We start from the raw sequence: 13,181 nt of genomic DNA, 5'->3' as shown, positions 1-13,181 counted from the left end.
GTATAAGGTTCTTCATGAAGGTGACTTGGATTATAATTTATAGGTCACGTTGTTTGATTGAGTCTTTGGTTGCTCTTAGGAGAATCAATTTTAAAGGTCACCCAGCGATACGTCCTCAACTTGATCTTCTTGTGGATTCAGAGAGTTCACTCGATGTCTTCAAAGCCGACCCTGCATTTCAGCAAAACGAGAACAAGTACGAGTTTCTGAAGAAGGAAATACTTGGGAAAGGAAGATTCAGACCTGGAAGATTTTGGGATACAATCCAAGTCCCACATCTGAAGTTTGATAAAACTATCATTAATATATAAAGGGTTATGGCCAATCTACTAATTGCCAATTGGTTTTAGTTGGATGATGATGATGATGATGAAGCAGAAGAGAGAGTGATACAAGATGATACAGAGACTAAACTTGTTAATCTCAGGAGGACAATTTATCAAACCATAATGTCAAGTTTTGATTTCGAGGAAGCAGGGCATAAACTGCTCAAAAACAAAGTTTACAGAGATCGTTTCGAGAATCTGTTTGTTCAGCAATATTCTATAGTGCATTGGTTCGATACTAACAAGTTGATGAGTGTAGCCACGTTCTTTGCGCATCTCCTGGCCACTGATGCTCTTCCTTCGCATGTTCTTGGATACGTTCAGTTAACAGAGGAAAACACAACTTCTTCATCACGTATCTTTCTCAAAAACCTTACAACTCTCTGAGCTATTAGGAATTAAGGTTTTGAATGAAAAGCTTCATGATCCAACCATGGAGGAGACGTTTGAGTCCATCTTCCCGAAGGACCATCTGAAAAACACATTGTTTTCCATCAACTTCTTCACCAAAATCGGCCTCGGGGGCATCACTGAAAAACTCAGACAGCTCATCGCCAACAAGCGCAAGGAAACGGATTCAGGAGAATTAAGAGATGAGATGGAGACCAAGCGTAGAAGAAAAAGAGGTTGATTGGTAGCAGTTATTTGAAGCTCCCTCGAGTCGTTTAGTCTTTATTTGGCTTGATGAAATAACAAAGAAAGTTTCAGAATGTTTAAAAACATGTTATTTTGGTTCATGATCTTTAAAACTATTTCATCTTTTAAAATACATAACACTTCTTGGTTCAACCAATGTGATCCTTTTTTGTATCTGATGCTTTGTCAAGACCAAATAATGTACAAGTTCAAATCAGAGGAAGAAAAACAGAAACTGGTTGGTCACCCTAAACCGAAAACATCAGTGTAAAGTTACATATTGCCTTTGTAATTTATAAACTATAAACTGTATATGGGTCTGACAAATTACAAAGATTCATCACTATACAAATGCAACTCTAACTCGATACACAACTTACTTATTACTCAACAGAACAAATCAGACACTATATGAATCTCAGATGTCACAAATCTTCTTATAAAACCCAAAACTTATTACAAGAAAGCAATGATAAATATTTAGCTATACGTTGTATATGTGTATGCTTAAAAATAGAAGATCATAGAAAAAACTGAGTCTCTGATCTTAATATTACTTCTTACGAACCCTGTCCCTGGGTATGTTTCTGATGCCGTTCGCTTTGGCTTTGCCGCTGAGTCACATACGTAACAGCTCTATACATATCCGAACATGAATATGCAACCTCGGACATTGCCTGAAAAAGCTCAGGAAGGCGAGTTCGAAGACTAGCCAATGACTTTTCTCTAACTTGTTGGCTTTGTCTGTGGTAAGCTTCTTCTTCTTCTTCCAACCTCTTCTTAATTTGTTCTACATTGAATTGCCTCACAACGACCTCGTCTTTGTGATCGTTATCCGCTTCTGACCCATCCGGATTCATCCCCTCCGGTCCTCTTTTCTGCATGTATTTATAGTACCAATCCTCAAACTGTCTGATTTTTCTTCCTAGTTCTTTTCTTGTCTCTTCACATTTGTTTCTGAGATTTATCTCATCTTCTTGCTGCTGCATTATCGTGCTTATAACCGCTGCAAAATTGATTATGGCAGTTCTCGCCATTTCGTCAGGGATTTTATCTAAACGATCATACCAAACGGTGAGGAGTTTTTGGATTGCGGGATTGGGAACTCGAGGAGGCGAAGATACTTTCTCCTTGAGTGTGCTTTCGATAGGTATGAGATTTAGCTTTATCCATCCGGCAAGCGCTTTTATGTATTCTTTCTGATGATCTATCATCCTGCAAAACTGTGTGTGCCATTCTTGAACCACCGCCAAGAGCTGGATAGTACGTTCGTGATGATGATCATTTGTTTCTTTCACAGTTTGCGAAACGTCTAGAGATCTCAAAACCTTTGAGATCTCAGCTTGTCTTTGATGATGCTTTTGCATCATTTCCCACATCTTCCCCATTCTGCAAAACAAATTCCATAAAAAATTCAATTTCTTTTCTTTCTAAACCATTATCAAAAACAAATACACCAAGAAGTGAAACTTACGCGTCGACAAGGTGAAGGAGCTTTAAGTATAGTTGTTCATCCCGAAGACGATTGATTTCTGAAACTGTGGAGTCCATGGATTGCATATCAACTATGTATCTTGTATGCAAATGACTAACTGCTGCTTTGGCTCTCTCTAATGAATCCGAGTGACCACCTCGTTTCTTCACCCGATTCAAATGAGCAACCTTTTTCTGGTACTCGATTTTCATGAGTTCACCAGCCTATATATCCAACAAAAGTTCATCCCAAAATCAGACTTCCAAAAGAAACAAACATCATCTTTGCTAACTCATAACTTACCAAAAACAATCAAAGAGACATATATCAAGTTCACAAACATAGAAACGAGAATCTTTCCTCAAAAAGTTAAAAATCTTTTAGCAACATTAAACAAGCACAAGCATTTGAAAGAGACAAGTTTGATAATGGTTACCTTGACTTCGTCGTAGAGCTTCTTTTCCCATGCTAACAATTTGTCAAGAATAGTAGCATGAGTTTCATTTTCTTCCAAATCGACATCATCTTTCCCATCATCAGCATTTGGTATACCTCTAAACGATCTATTCCATGTAATTACACGCATCACTCTAGCAGAGTGATCAATATGTCCTGCCACAACAACACACCAACTAGTATTTTAGCTAATCACCAATGGAAGATCATACGGAGAAATTACAAAACTGGTGGTTGAATCAAATTTACCTCGGTTATCTGCAAAATTAGAATGGTAATGGAGCCTAGTAGCTTCAAGCATCTTAGAAACCTCATGAGCACTTTCAGAAGCTTTCAAGAAACTATCATCAAGCTCATTGAATACATTCCCCAAATTCGTCGTCCCCGGCATTCTCATTCCTCTCCTCTCTCCGACCATCCCCATCACTTTACTCTTCTTCACCCCTCTCAAATTAGTAACTTTTTCCAATTCAACAACACTCACTTCCTCCACTCTTTTTGGTCTTTCCTCCACCGGAGGAGCTTTCCGTTCATCCACGGCCTCCACCGCCTCCTCTTCTTCTTCCTCTTCATCGTCATCATCGTCATCATCATCATCTTCTTCTTCCTCTGTGACTGGTGAACGTGGTTGAGGAGGGAGAGGTTTTGCAACCTGTGGTTGTGGAGGAGTGTCTTCTAATGTGGTTCCAGGCATAGTCTCAACATTAGGGAAGAAGTAATCGTAGAAAGGTTGCTGCTGCTGTTGTTGATGCTGCTGCAGACGTGGCGGAGGAGTTGGCCGTGAATTCGCCGCCGGAGGAGGTGGCGGCGCCTTCTCCTCCAGGTGATGATGTTGATGATCATCAATCGTATTCCTCGTTCTAGTACTACTACTACCTCCACGGCTCTTCGATTTCCTAATCAAACGGTCACGATTCTCCTCCACTTCGGAGTCATCATCATCATCATCATCATCATCGTCGTCATCGTGATCTAGGGCTCCGTCTTCTTCAATTCCGTTGAGACCGTTCCCAGAAGGACCACCACCGGATCTACCGTTCATCTCCGGCATAGTAGCAGCACGTTGAAGAGGAAGCGGAGGTGGAGGAGGAGGAGGAGGAAGAGTATCAGGAATCGGCTCGGCGGAGGAAGAAGAAGAAGGAGCGGGGGGATTAGAAACGGCGGCGACGGAAGTAGGAGGAGGAGGAGAAACAGCGGTGGGAAGGGAGGAAGTAGAAGCGATAGCAGCAGCTGAGGCGGATGAGGAGTGATGATTAGAGACTAAGAATTCGCCGTGGGAGTAATCGGAGAGAGCAGCTCCGGTGTTTTTAAGAGCCATGGCGTAAGCAGAGTGAGCGGCGGCGAAAGCGTTACGAGCTGTTACGGCATCTTTCATTAATTGTTTTCGTTCTTTGCAACGTGTCACTGCTTCTTCGTTCTCGATCTTTGACTGAGCACAACCCATCCCTCTCTTCTCTCTGATAGGAAACTACTAACTAAGTTCAGATCGATCGGAGAGAGATGATGAAACTCGAAAGCTTTAGTGTTTAGTATTTTTGTTAAGGGAATTATAATAGAGAGAGAGGGGATTGGATACGACGTCGTTAAAGTTGTTAGAAAAGGCGATTAACGCTTTTTCTATAGTTTTGGTTAAATTTTCCATTTTGCGTTGGGCTACTTGAGAAGGTAATGACGTGTATAAAGTTAAAAAGGGGAACAAGCGAATATAACGTTTTTACTTTTTGTTTTTTAGTTATTTTGTCGTCTAAAACCTTTTGTATCAATCACACTATTCAGTACATATAAAAAGATCATAATGTCTTTTTTTTTGGTCACTAAAAATCCATATATTGTAGGATGGTTGTATTCTTTTATTTGGGTTAATGTTTTATCCCATGTTTTAATTGATACAAAATGATGTAAAAAAAAAATTATACAAAAAATGTTAGCCGACACAATAAATGAGGATAAAAAGACATATGTGTATATAGCACAACCAGTCATATTTGAAAGTACACTACAATTCGATAGAAAACAATAGTTTTGAAAGAAAAATAATTATATACGTCGGCTTGGAACAAAATATTTATAAAATATAACAATTTGAATTAAATTTTTCTGCGTTAGTTGAAAAATCGTATCGAAACAAACGGTGAATATAAAAGTCCAAGAAATCCAAATAGAAGAATAGAAATGTGGAAAAGAAGGGAAACCAAAAAATAAACAAAAATATTAATGGCAGAGAAAGCAAAACACAAGCTTGAACTTGACCTTAATGGTTAAATCCATGTCTAGAGACTAGGTTGTAACTTGTAACCTTTTAATTTTTTTTTGAGGCTTGGCTTAAACCAGAAGCTTCATATGCCTTAACCTAAGGACCAGCTTTACCCTTTTCATATATATGTTTGTTCTTCAATCATCCATAATTTGTTCTTTTCCGTGATGGTAAAGGTCCGACTGAAACATGGTCAGGGATCATATGCTTTCCTGTTGATTCGACAAAGCCTATGGCCAATTCTGAAGATACAACAAGATTGGTCACGGTCACCGTACCAATCTCAAAAATAAAATCGGTCTTATTAACCAAAATAAATAAACAAACCGGTTTGTTAAGTATTAATTTAATCAATCCGTTGATAACAATTTTATCATTAAATTTTCAACTTTTTTTCTGTGACAAGATTCAACTACTGGACTAATTACAAAGAACAAAGTCATAAGGATAATTACATATTCAACGAAAATTCTAATTAGTCAAATTAATAAGTACTAATTTTAACTACGAAGAGAACTAAGAAACCCTTATTAAATTAGTACGTTCTTATCTCAGGCGCATAGCTGCAAGACGAGCGACAACGTCATCATAATCCAGGAGCTTTGGTCTCTGAAACGATGACGTTCTCTCGTTCTCTCTTGTTGTGGAAACTTCGTTCTTGCTTGTGCTTGTGAGACTCTTACTGCCTTGTATTCCAAGTAACCTTGAGTTTTCTCGATCCGTACTCTTTCTATTCTCTTCTTTCTCCTCGTTGTATGGAGGAGAGATTATGCCGTAAGGTAATATCTCCTTCCTCTTCTTCTTCCTTACAGATTCTCTTCTTAGAGAACTCGGGCTCGAGCTTGAACTAGAACTAAAACTGCCTTTGGACAATAAGTCTCCTCTCCAAGTACTCTCTGAAAGAACCGATTCGTCCTCGCTTTGATCATCTATGATGCTTTTATCTCTTTCAATCTTCGGATCGTCAGCTCCTGTCTCCATCTTCCCCTCAATCTAAACACTTTTCAGACATTAGGCCAAACCAAAAACTAAAAATATCTATGAACTCTCTAAGTCAAATTTCTAGAACACATAATTTACCTGCAGAGCTGAAGTCTCTGTGAGCAGCATCAGTTTCAGAGCTGTAGGATCCCAGTTAATGGAAAACTCATTCGCAATATCTTTCAAAGTCTGAATCTTGAGCTCCCGTGAAGGTAGTCTTCTCGATCCAGTTTTCTCAACTAGCTGCATGATTCAAAAAGATAGGTACTGTCAGTGCAAGAAAAGTGGCAAAGATTAGACAATGTATAGTTCGATAATAAACCAACCTCATGATTTACAGATGAAGCTGTGAAATTTCCGAATCTTTTCGTAAACACGGCTCTGAGATCCTTAAGTTCAGGAACATCAGGAACCCACGCCGTTGCATATATCAAAGAGGAAACAGCTTCTCTACATTCTTCAGGACATTCCCTAAAAGTCAAGGAAACAAAAGAAAAATAAACATAAGTTAGTAATTTGTGAGACCTTTTGGACTGAAATCTAGAGACTTGTAGTAAAAGTAAATACCTTTTCTTCAGCATTAGTGGGAGATTTTCAGAGATACAATCGCAGAAGCGCTCAATGAGATCGTAGCACGATATTATTCTAAGCTCTTCGAGTAATAGTTCTGCCTGTAAAGTAACAAGTAGTTAACAGATTAACAAAAACCATAATGTAAGAAATAAAGCTTAGTATTATATAAATGAGAGAGTATAATAAGTCTTAATTTACTCTTCTATAAGCTTCACAATCTTGCTCATTCTTGAGGAAATTGGCAATATCTGTTTTATAATTTCTAACCATCGCAGTCCTTTTTTTCCTCACTATATCAAGCCGAATTTTCATGTAGCTGGTTGTAGATTTGCTGCAATTCACCAAGAACAATGATTAGTTTTAATAACTGTTCAGAAAGATACAAAACTTAAAAAGTTCAAAACAGAGTGATGACAAAAGACTTGACACCTTTTCTTGTAGAACTTTGGTTTGAAGCACCTAAGAAGAAACATCTTACTTTCGATATCTAGAGGCAAGAAGATGGTAAACAAAAAGACGAAAGCTTTATATGAAAAAACACAGAAGAATCTAAACGTTGGTTTAGTGAATAGAGTTGAAGTAATACTCAGAATCAGAATATATCAAAAGCTATGAAGCAAAGTAACGAACCAAGAAGTTTCTTCTTAAGAGATAAGAGTAGAAGAAGAAATATATAAAAATACAAAAGAAGCAAGACTTTTTTCTTGAAATTTTTGGATATGAGGGTCTTTATTTATACAACTACTTTTATTATATATAAAAAATGTGAGACTTTGGGAACAAGCTTAGTTTGTTATACAGAACTACTTAGTTAACAAGGACTTCAGCTAGAATCCTATAAACTTCCAAGAACCTTCTCTAATACGACAACGTTTATCCTTTCACATTTCCATGAAAAGTAATTGGACAATGAAATGTCTCCTAAGATTCGATTCTACAGTCAAAACAAAAACTGTCTTATTATTGGGACTTGTTGTTATAAATTATTTCACATCTAATGGTTGGACCAATTGCTGAAGCTGATGAACAACATGAGACATCCTTGGACGCATCGATGGCACATTCTGAGTACAAGTATAAACCAAATCCACAACTTTCTGAACCACACTCGCTTCCGGTAAACCGCACGTGATAACCGGATCAAGAATCTCTAACCACCTGTTAGCCTGAACCAACGGTGTTGCCCATTCGAATATGCTCTGCCACCCAACCGTAGAATTAACCGCTTGAGTCGGTCTACGGCCGCTTACAATCTCAAGCAAAAGGACTCCAAAGCTGTAGACATCACTCTTTGTGGTGAGCTCGTTTCTGTATACGTATTCAGGTGCTAGGTAACCATAGGTTCCACCCGCCATTATGGTTCTCTCTTGCATTATTTCCCAAGGAACAAATTTTGACAGACCAACACCCATTAAATGAGCTCCAAACTCCTCGTCTAGCAGTACATTGCTTGCACGGATGTCACGGTGCACCACTTGTGGCTTGACCTTGTCGTGTAGAAACCTGTTTTTTTCAACGTTAAGCTTAAATCTGATCATAAATTCTATAGTAAAAGATTTGACTTACGCTATTCCTTGGGCAAGAGTTGTGGCTATGTTCAATCTCATGTTCCAGTCCAAACTCCTACCACCTCTAGGCACATGGTGCAGCCATCTATCGAGCGGACCACTAGCTATGAACTCATAAACAATGAAACGTTCTCCATGATCATAGCAACAACCTTTGATAGCCACTACATTCGGATGATGAAGTTTAACAGCTCTTCTAATCTCGGAGTAGAACTCTTTCTTTCTCTGAAAACTAGACCTTTTCAATCTCTTGACCGCCACTTTAGTCCCGTCTGATAAACTACCGCTATAGGTTCCACCGGTTTTTGCATCCCCGGCCAGACGGTTCCCTTCACTGAAGTTCTTCGTCATTGATCTTAGTTCTTCGCTAGTGAAGATCTTCCATGAAGGAGGAACTAAAGCTGAAGAAGAAGAAGATGGATTTGATACTTTTCGGGATTTACGGCGTTTCTTGCTTCGTTTGTAGACAAGGAGCCATAATATGATGGCAAATGTGGTTAAGAGAATCAAACCGCTGACAACAGCAAGGATGATTACATATTTGTGACAATTGCGACATTTGAAATCTGCAAAGAAGATAACTTAGGCAGATTAAAATCTCTCTAGAGACAACAAAAAGATGCCTTAGTGTTTTCACATATTCCTAGTTATTTTCCCTAACGAATAATTGCAGCAATAAGAATATAACAATCATAAGGGACTAAGTAGCACAAATGCAAAACATAGAAGAAAGCGAGAGGTAGTAATAGAGAGGCCATTACCAGAATCAACCGTGCAAATGAAAGCACGAGACACATTGCATCTTTCACCAAAGAATGGCGTTGTTGAACCATTTGTCACAGCTATACATATATTAGCACGACAAGATGAACTGCCATTGCCATTGCCACAGCGGGTGCGAACTGGAACTTTGGGAAACATGGACTGGTTCCATTGAGGCGTCTTAGGATCAGACCAGCTCCAACGGAAACCCGAGGTAGAAGAAGTAGAATTGAGACTTCTTCCTCCAATCCAACAGTTCCCATTGCATAGTTTCTGAACAAAGCTGAGTTCTTTGCTCGATGCAAGTGATGCTAAATGACCACCATAGGTTCCACAGAACGTTTCTGACTTCTCCCATGAAGTGGAATTTCGAAAGTAGGCATAGCATTTCGTTTGGTTCGATCCAATGATCCAATCGGGAGGACAAGACACTGTACATCGAGGAGAATCACTAACAGTAAATACACTGAAATCTTATCTACAGAAATGTTCACATCAGACACAAAAGTCACAGCTTTATTTATACCTCTGTGAGATCGTTTCTTGATATCAGTTGCATTCTGAGTTGATTCACTAAATATCTGGAAAAAAAAAAATCACCTTTATTGATCAATCAACTATAGAAGATTCGAGCAAGTTCAGAAACCCTAGTTCTAGAATCTATTACACTTACAGTATCAAAGGACGCAAGATAAAGAAGAGCCAAACAAGAAATCAAGAACAGTGATTGTTTCCGGTTAAAACCCAACTTAAGCTCCATAGCTACCTACAGCTTCACAAAACCCTGAAAAAAAATCAATCGTAATTTGCCTCAAATTTGACAAATCAGAGACCCGTATACGCGAAAGAGAAGCTTTATTGGGCAAGTGGAAACTACCTACCGTGTTAAGTCATACCATGGGGAAGAATAAAGCAGACTTAATGATGTTTAAGAAGAGAAGTGTTTAAAATGGGTCTTTCGCTGCTCATATGGTTTTCTTTATGTGATTGATGAATCGCAGAGTCCCGACAGAGAGAGAAGAAAAGGGTTTTAATGGCGAATCGAATTAATGGTGGAGACAGGAGATGGACTTCGGACAAGTCAGTGGGGTAGTTCGGAAAATGAAATCTTCTTTTTTCTTTCTTTCTTGTTTCTTCCTTTATTAGTTTACGAACCTTGTATTACTTGATATCTACAACCTCTCACCCTACATTATCATAATGTACTATTACAACCTGAGTATTTGGTGATTATTTTGTTTACATCTTAAGCTATTCAAAATACTAAACAAGTTTGTACATAATTTTGGCTATGAATGGTTGTGGGTTTTAATGGGTTTTCCATTATGGTCATGAATGGAAGAGGGTTTTTTAGATTATCATTTTTTGTTTTTGATTTTTGGATTTTTAGTTTTTGTGATAAAATTATTTTTTCGTTATTTTTAAATATATATATACAAAGGTAACAGAAAATAAAAATAAAAGAATTGTAGGTTTTTCCTAAAATCTGTAGATTCTAGTTTTGTTAATATTTGTAAAGAAAAGCTAAAAACTAGTTTTCCTATTTTTTAGCAAATCTGTTTAGTGTAAAATCTTGAATGGAGAAAAATGTGTGTTTTAAAAAAACAAAATCCAAAAACTATAATAGAATCTACTTTCCATTGGAGGCCTATGGCTTTTGGTTTTGTGACTTCTGGTTTTTAGTTTTTGGAATAGATTATTAGTTTTTGGTTATTTTATTTTCTGTTTACAAAAGAAAAAAGTAAAGGAGGAGTGTCATGAGTGTTTTCTTAAAATCTCAAATTTAGCTGAATTTGTTTTCTATTAAGAATTGTAAAGAAAACCTAAAAACTAGTTTTTTTTCTTTTTTAATAAAAAATTGGGAATCTATTTAGTATAAAATTTTGTCCTATTTTGAATTTCTTTCTTTGTAGTTTGTTGTTTGTCTACATAGATAAATTTGAAAATCCTATATATAATAATACCACAATTTTCTCTAATTTGAGAGCATCCACGTTAACAAATTCGTTGGATTTTATATATTGTTTTGAAGGCTCAAATATAATTTGTTTAGTCCAATTGATATAAGCCCTTTTGAACATATTGAGTACGATGAAATTAAATCAAAGAGCTGGTGAGAAAGGTTTAGATTGTGTTTTGTGAGACTCTCAAGCCTTAGCATGATCCGCCTTGTTTCAGTAGCAGTTGAGCTGATGTGGAAATCCATGAGTAAAGAGAGAGTGTCTACGCAGATTGATGTCTCTGCTTTAGCCGCAAGAAGTCCATTTGCATTTGCCACATCAGCTGATATCTTGGCCATATCAAACAGCTCCAACATCTCTGTTGAGTTCTTCTTCACGGTTGGACAATATTTAGGGTTTTGAGAATCTTTTAGAGGTGCCTGCTGCTTCTTTATTTGGAGACTTGTTGACTTGCAAACGCCAGACTTCTGCTTAATCTTTCCCGTTTCATGAGCCTTGTATCTAGGGTTTTCAGGAAGCTTCATTGGTACAAGCCTCGCTGCAATAGTAGACTTGCAATCTTCTTCATCAGGCTTCTTGGTTGGAATAGTTATGCTGCTAGTATTGGTTGGTTCAGCCTTGGAACAGTTATGCTTCAAGCTCTGCTTCATGTATCGTAGAATCTCAAATCAGCGATGATTATCAAAAATCGCTTCAAAACGACAAGGATCTTTGATAGAGAGATTCAAGCTCTGCTTCATCATGAAGAATTTATTATTCTTTTGCACCTTTTCATAAAGCTTTAGAATTTATTTTAGCTTCTTCCTCATATTTCCATTTTAAGAACTGGAATCACCAGTCTTTCAATATCATGCATATTACCTTTGCTTAAGTTTCTCACTTGTTCTAAAATAAAGTAGGAATCTCTTAATTTTGTAAATGTTTTGTATCTGATTTTGATTGACTATGTTTCTTGTTGTTATTCTTGTTATTCGGGTGTCAGCCAAAATTGGATGAAATCTTAAATGTTTCTTTTTTTTTTGGGCAAACTGAGAAATCTTAATTCCTGTTACGATGATCAACATGTGAAGTTTACATTCACTCATTTTCCGAGTCTTATGACTTTGTTTCTAATGTTTGTGCTCATATTTTAAGAGCAGATTGCTAAAATTTAATATTTTTTTGTTTGCTATACTAATATTTTTTTTATCTAGGTTTGTTCGTCAAAGTTCCATAAAGGACTTGTGAGAGTAAAATTATTGGTTAGTGTAGTGTCTTTAGGTGACTAGACCTAACATGATGCGACTGATGTCTACATCTGTGATTGTGTTAGTAACATTATTTATATAAATTGTCTATTTGAATATTTGGTAGGATCTTGAATTCTTGATTTCTTTATACAAAGATCGTAAGTGACATTCAAACCATTCAGTTACATGTAATGTGAGTGATATAATAGTCATTGTGTGTTTTCGCTTAAATGTTGCCCAGTATGTAAAACTATGTGACAGCTGAAGTTTGTTCTAGAAAATCGTATACTTGTGTAATGCGTACTATATCTGGTGTTCACACCATTTATTGAACAATGTCTTCTCTGACTAGTGTAGAATGATTGATACAATGAGGTTATCTGTGTTTGTTTATATCTAAGTTCTAGATAAACTTATGTCTGAGATCTGTCAGGAATTCTCACAAGGAATCGTAACAGAGATTGATTCGATGTTGGTGAAACATCTTATAACCTTGGCCATGTTCTTGCTGCCGAAAGAAAGGTTAATAATACAAAAAGACAGATCATGATTTTTGCCCAAGGTTATAAGATGTTTCATCTGAGCGTGCTTATGAAATATGAACCTATGGTACTTTTTGCAGGAGATGATTAGAATAGAGGGTGAAGCCAAAATTCAAGATCGACTGATAAAGCCGTGGGTGTGTCTATGTTTTAGGCGTTCAAAGAAATGAAGTAGCAAAGTGTGAAGATAACAAGAAGTGAAGCTGCATAAAGAAGAGTGGAAGGTGAGTAAAAAGAAGAACAGTGGAGCTGAGTTGGCAAATACGGCACAAGGGAATGTATAGATGATTGGTGATATAATTATAAGAGCATGGCCATTGCACAACCTCAAATGAGTATCTATATCTTTTAATAATGTTACAAATAATACTAATTTTTTCACATCCTTGTTTTTGATTTTTGTCCACCCATTAGTCATC

At 37.1% G+C, this 13,181-nt stretch overlaps 3 protein-coding genes and 1 pseudogene across 5 annotated transcripts; 1 reads left to right on the top strand and 3 right to left on the bottom strand.

Annotated features, from left to right (window-relative positions):
• Positions 1-449: 449 nt before the first annotated feature.
• On the top strand, positions 450-957 carry LOC147947829 (uncharacterized; annotated as a pseudogene).
• Positions 958-1,230: 273 nt separating this feature from the next.
• On the bottom strand, positions 1,231-4,551 carry LOC104758551 (protein ALTERED PHOSPHATE STARVATION RESPONSE 1-like). Its single transcript, XM_010481437.3, has 4 exons — positions 3,142-4,551; positions 2,873-3,048; positions 2,437-2,660; positions 1,231-2,351 (listed from the first exon to the last, which is right to left on the bottom strand). The coding sequence occupies exons 1-4, from the start codon at positions 4,334-4,336 to the stop codon at positions 1,523-1,525; spliced, it is 2,424 nt and encodes an 807-aa protein (XP_010479739.2). The 5' UTR covers positions 4,337-4,551; the 3' UTR covers positions 1,231-1,522.
• A 953-nt stretch (positions 4,552-5,504) lies between these two features.
• On the bottom strand, positions 5,505-7,421 carry LOC104778153 (uncharacterized). Of its 2 annotated transcripts, none has more exons than XM_087507016.1 (6): positions 7,130-7,421; positions 6,899-7,031; positions 6,695-6,798; positions 6,454-6,598; positions 6,227-6,370; positions 5,505-6,146 (listed from the first exon to the last, which is right to left on the bottom strand). In XM_087507016.1, the coding sequence occupies exons 1-6, from the start codon at positions 7,171-7,173 to the stop codon at positions 6,135-6,137; spliced, it is 582 nt and encodes a 193-aa protein (XP_087363142.1). In that variant the 5' UTR covers positions 7,174-7,421; the 3' UTR covers positions 5,505-6,134. The 2 variants fall into 2 exon arrangements, with proteins under 2 accessions (XP_087363142.1, XP_010500830.1); XM_010502528.2 differs by having other exon boundaries at positions 5,505-6,139.
• Positions 7,422-7,428: 7 nt separating this feature from the next.
• Positions 7,429-10,197, bottom strand: LOC104778152 (C-type lectin receptor-like tyrosine-protein kinase At1g52310). 2 transcript variants are annotated; one of them, XM_010502527.3, is made up of 6 exons: positions 9,912-10,197; positions 9,704-9,814; positions 9,557-9,611; positions 9,030-9,461; positions 8,267-8,834; positions 7,429-8,203 (listed from the first exon to the last, which is right to left on the bottom strand). In XM_010502527.3, the coding sequence occupies exons 2-6, from the start codon at positions 9,788-9,790 to the stop codon at positions 7,684-7,686; spliced, it is 1,662 nt and encodes a 553-aa protein (XP_010500829.1). In that variant the 5' UTR covers positions 9,791-9,814; positions 9,912-10,197; the 3' UTR covers positions 7,429-7,683. The 2 variants fall into 2 exon arrangements, with proteins under 2 accessions (XP_010500829.1, XP_087363141.1); XM_087507015.1 differs by having other exon boundaries at positions 9,908-10,121.
• Positions 10,198-13,181: the final 2,984 nt, after the last annotated feature.

Source organism: Camelina sativa, chromosome 3, assembly GCF_030686135.1.
Source record: "Camelina sativa cultivar CO46 ecotype springtype chromosome 3, ASM3068613v1".
Lineage (NCBI taxonomy): Eukaryota > Viridiplantae > Streptophyta > Magnoliopsida > Brassicales > Brassicaceae > Camelina > Camelina sativa.
The sequence above is the reverse complement of the archived record's forward strand: the minus strand, read 5'-3'. Positions and strand labels throughout refer to the sequence as shown.

Bases quoted from the DNA above. Each gene is read 5' to 3' on its own strand.
- LOC104758551 (XM_010481437.3), bottom strand. From the start codon at position 4,336: ATGGGTTGTGCTCAGTCAAAGATCGAGAACGAAGAAGCAGTGACACGT. The intron at 3,049-3,141 runs GTAAATTTGATT...TTGTTGTGGCAG, and splicing joins TAATTTTGCAGATAACCGAG to GACATATTGATCACTCTGCT. The intron at 2,352-2,436 runs GTAAGTTTCACT...TTTGTTTTGCAG, and splicing joins CTCCTTCACCTTGTCGACGC to AATGGGGAAGATGTGGGAAA.
- LOC104778153 (XM_010502528.2), bottom strand. From the start codon at position 7,173: ATGTTTCTTCTTAGGTGCTTCAAACCAAAGTTCTACAAGAAAAG. The intron at 7,032-7,129 runs GTGTCAAGTCTT...GGTGAATTGCAG, and splicing joins CCAAAGTTCTACAAGAAAAG to CAAATCTACAACCAGCTACA. The intron at 6,599-6,694 runs GTATTTACTTTT...CTTGACTTTTAG, and splicing joins CCACTAATGCTGAAGAAAAG to GGAATGTCCTGAAGAATGTA.
- LOC104778152 (XM_010502527.3), bottom strand. From the start codon at position 9,790: ATGGAGCTTAAGTTGGGTTTTAACCGGAAACAATCACTGTTCTTGATT. The intron at 9,462-9,556 runs GTATAAATAAAG...CTCGATGTACAG, and splicing joins CAAGAAACGATCTCACAGAG to TGTCTTGTCCTCCCGATTGG. The intron at 8,835-9,029 runs GTAATGGCCTCT...TCTTCTTTGCAG, and splicing joins CATTTGCACGGTTGATTCTG to ATTTCAAATGTCGCAATTGT.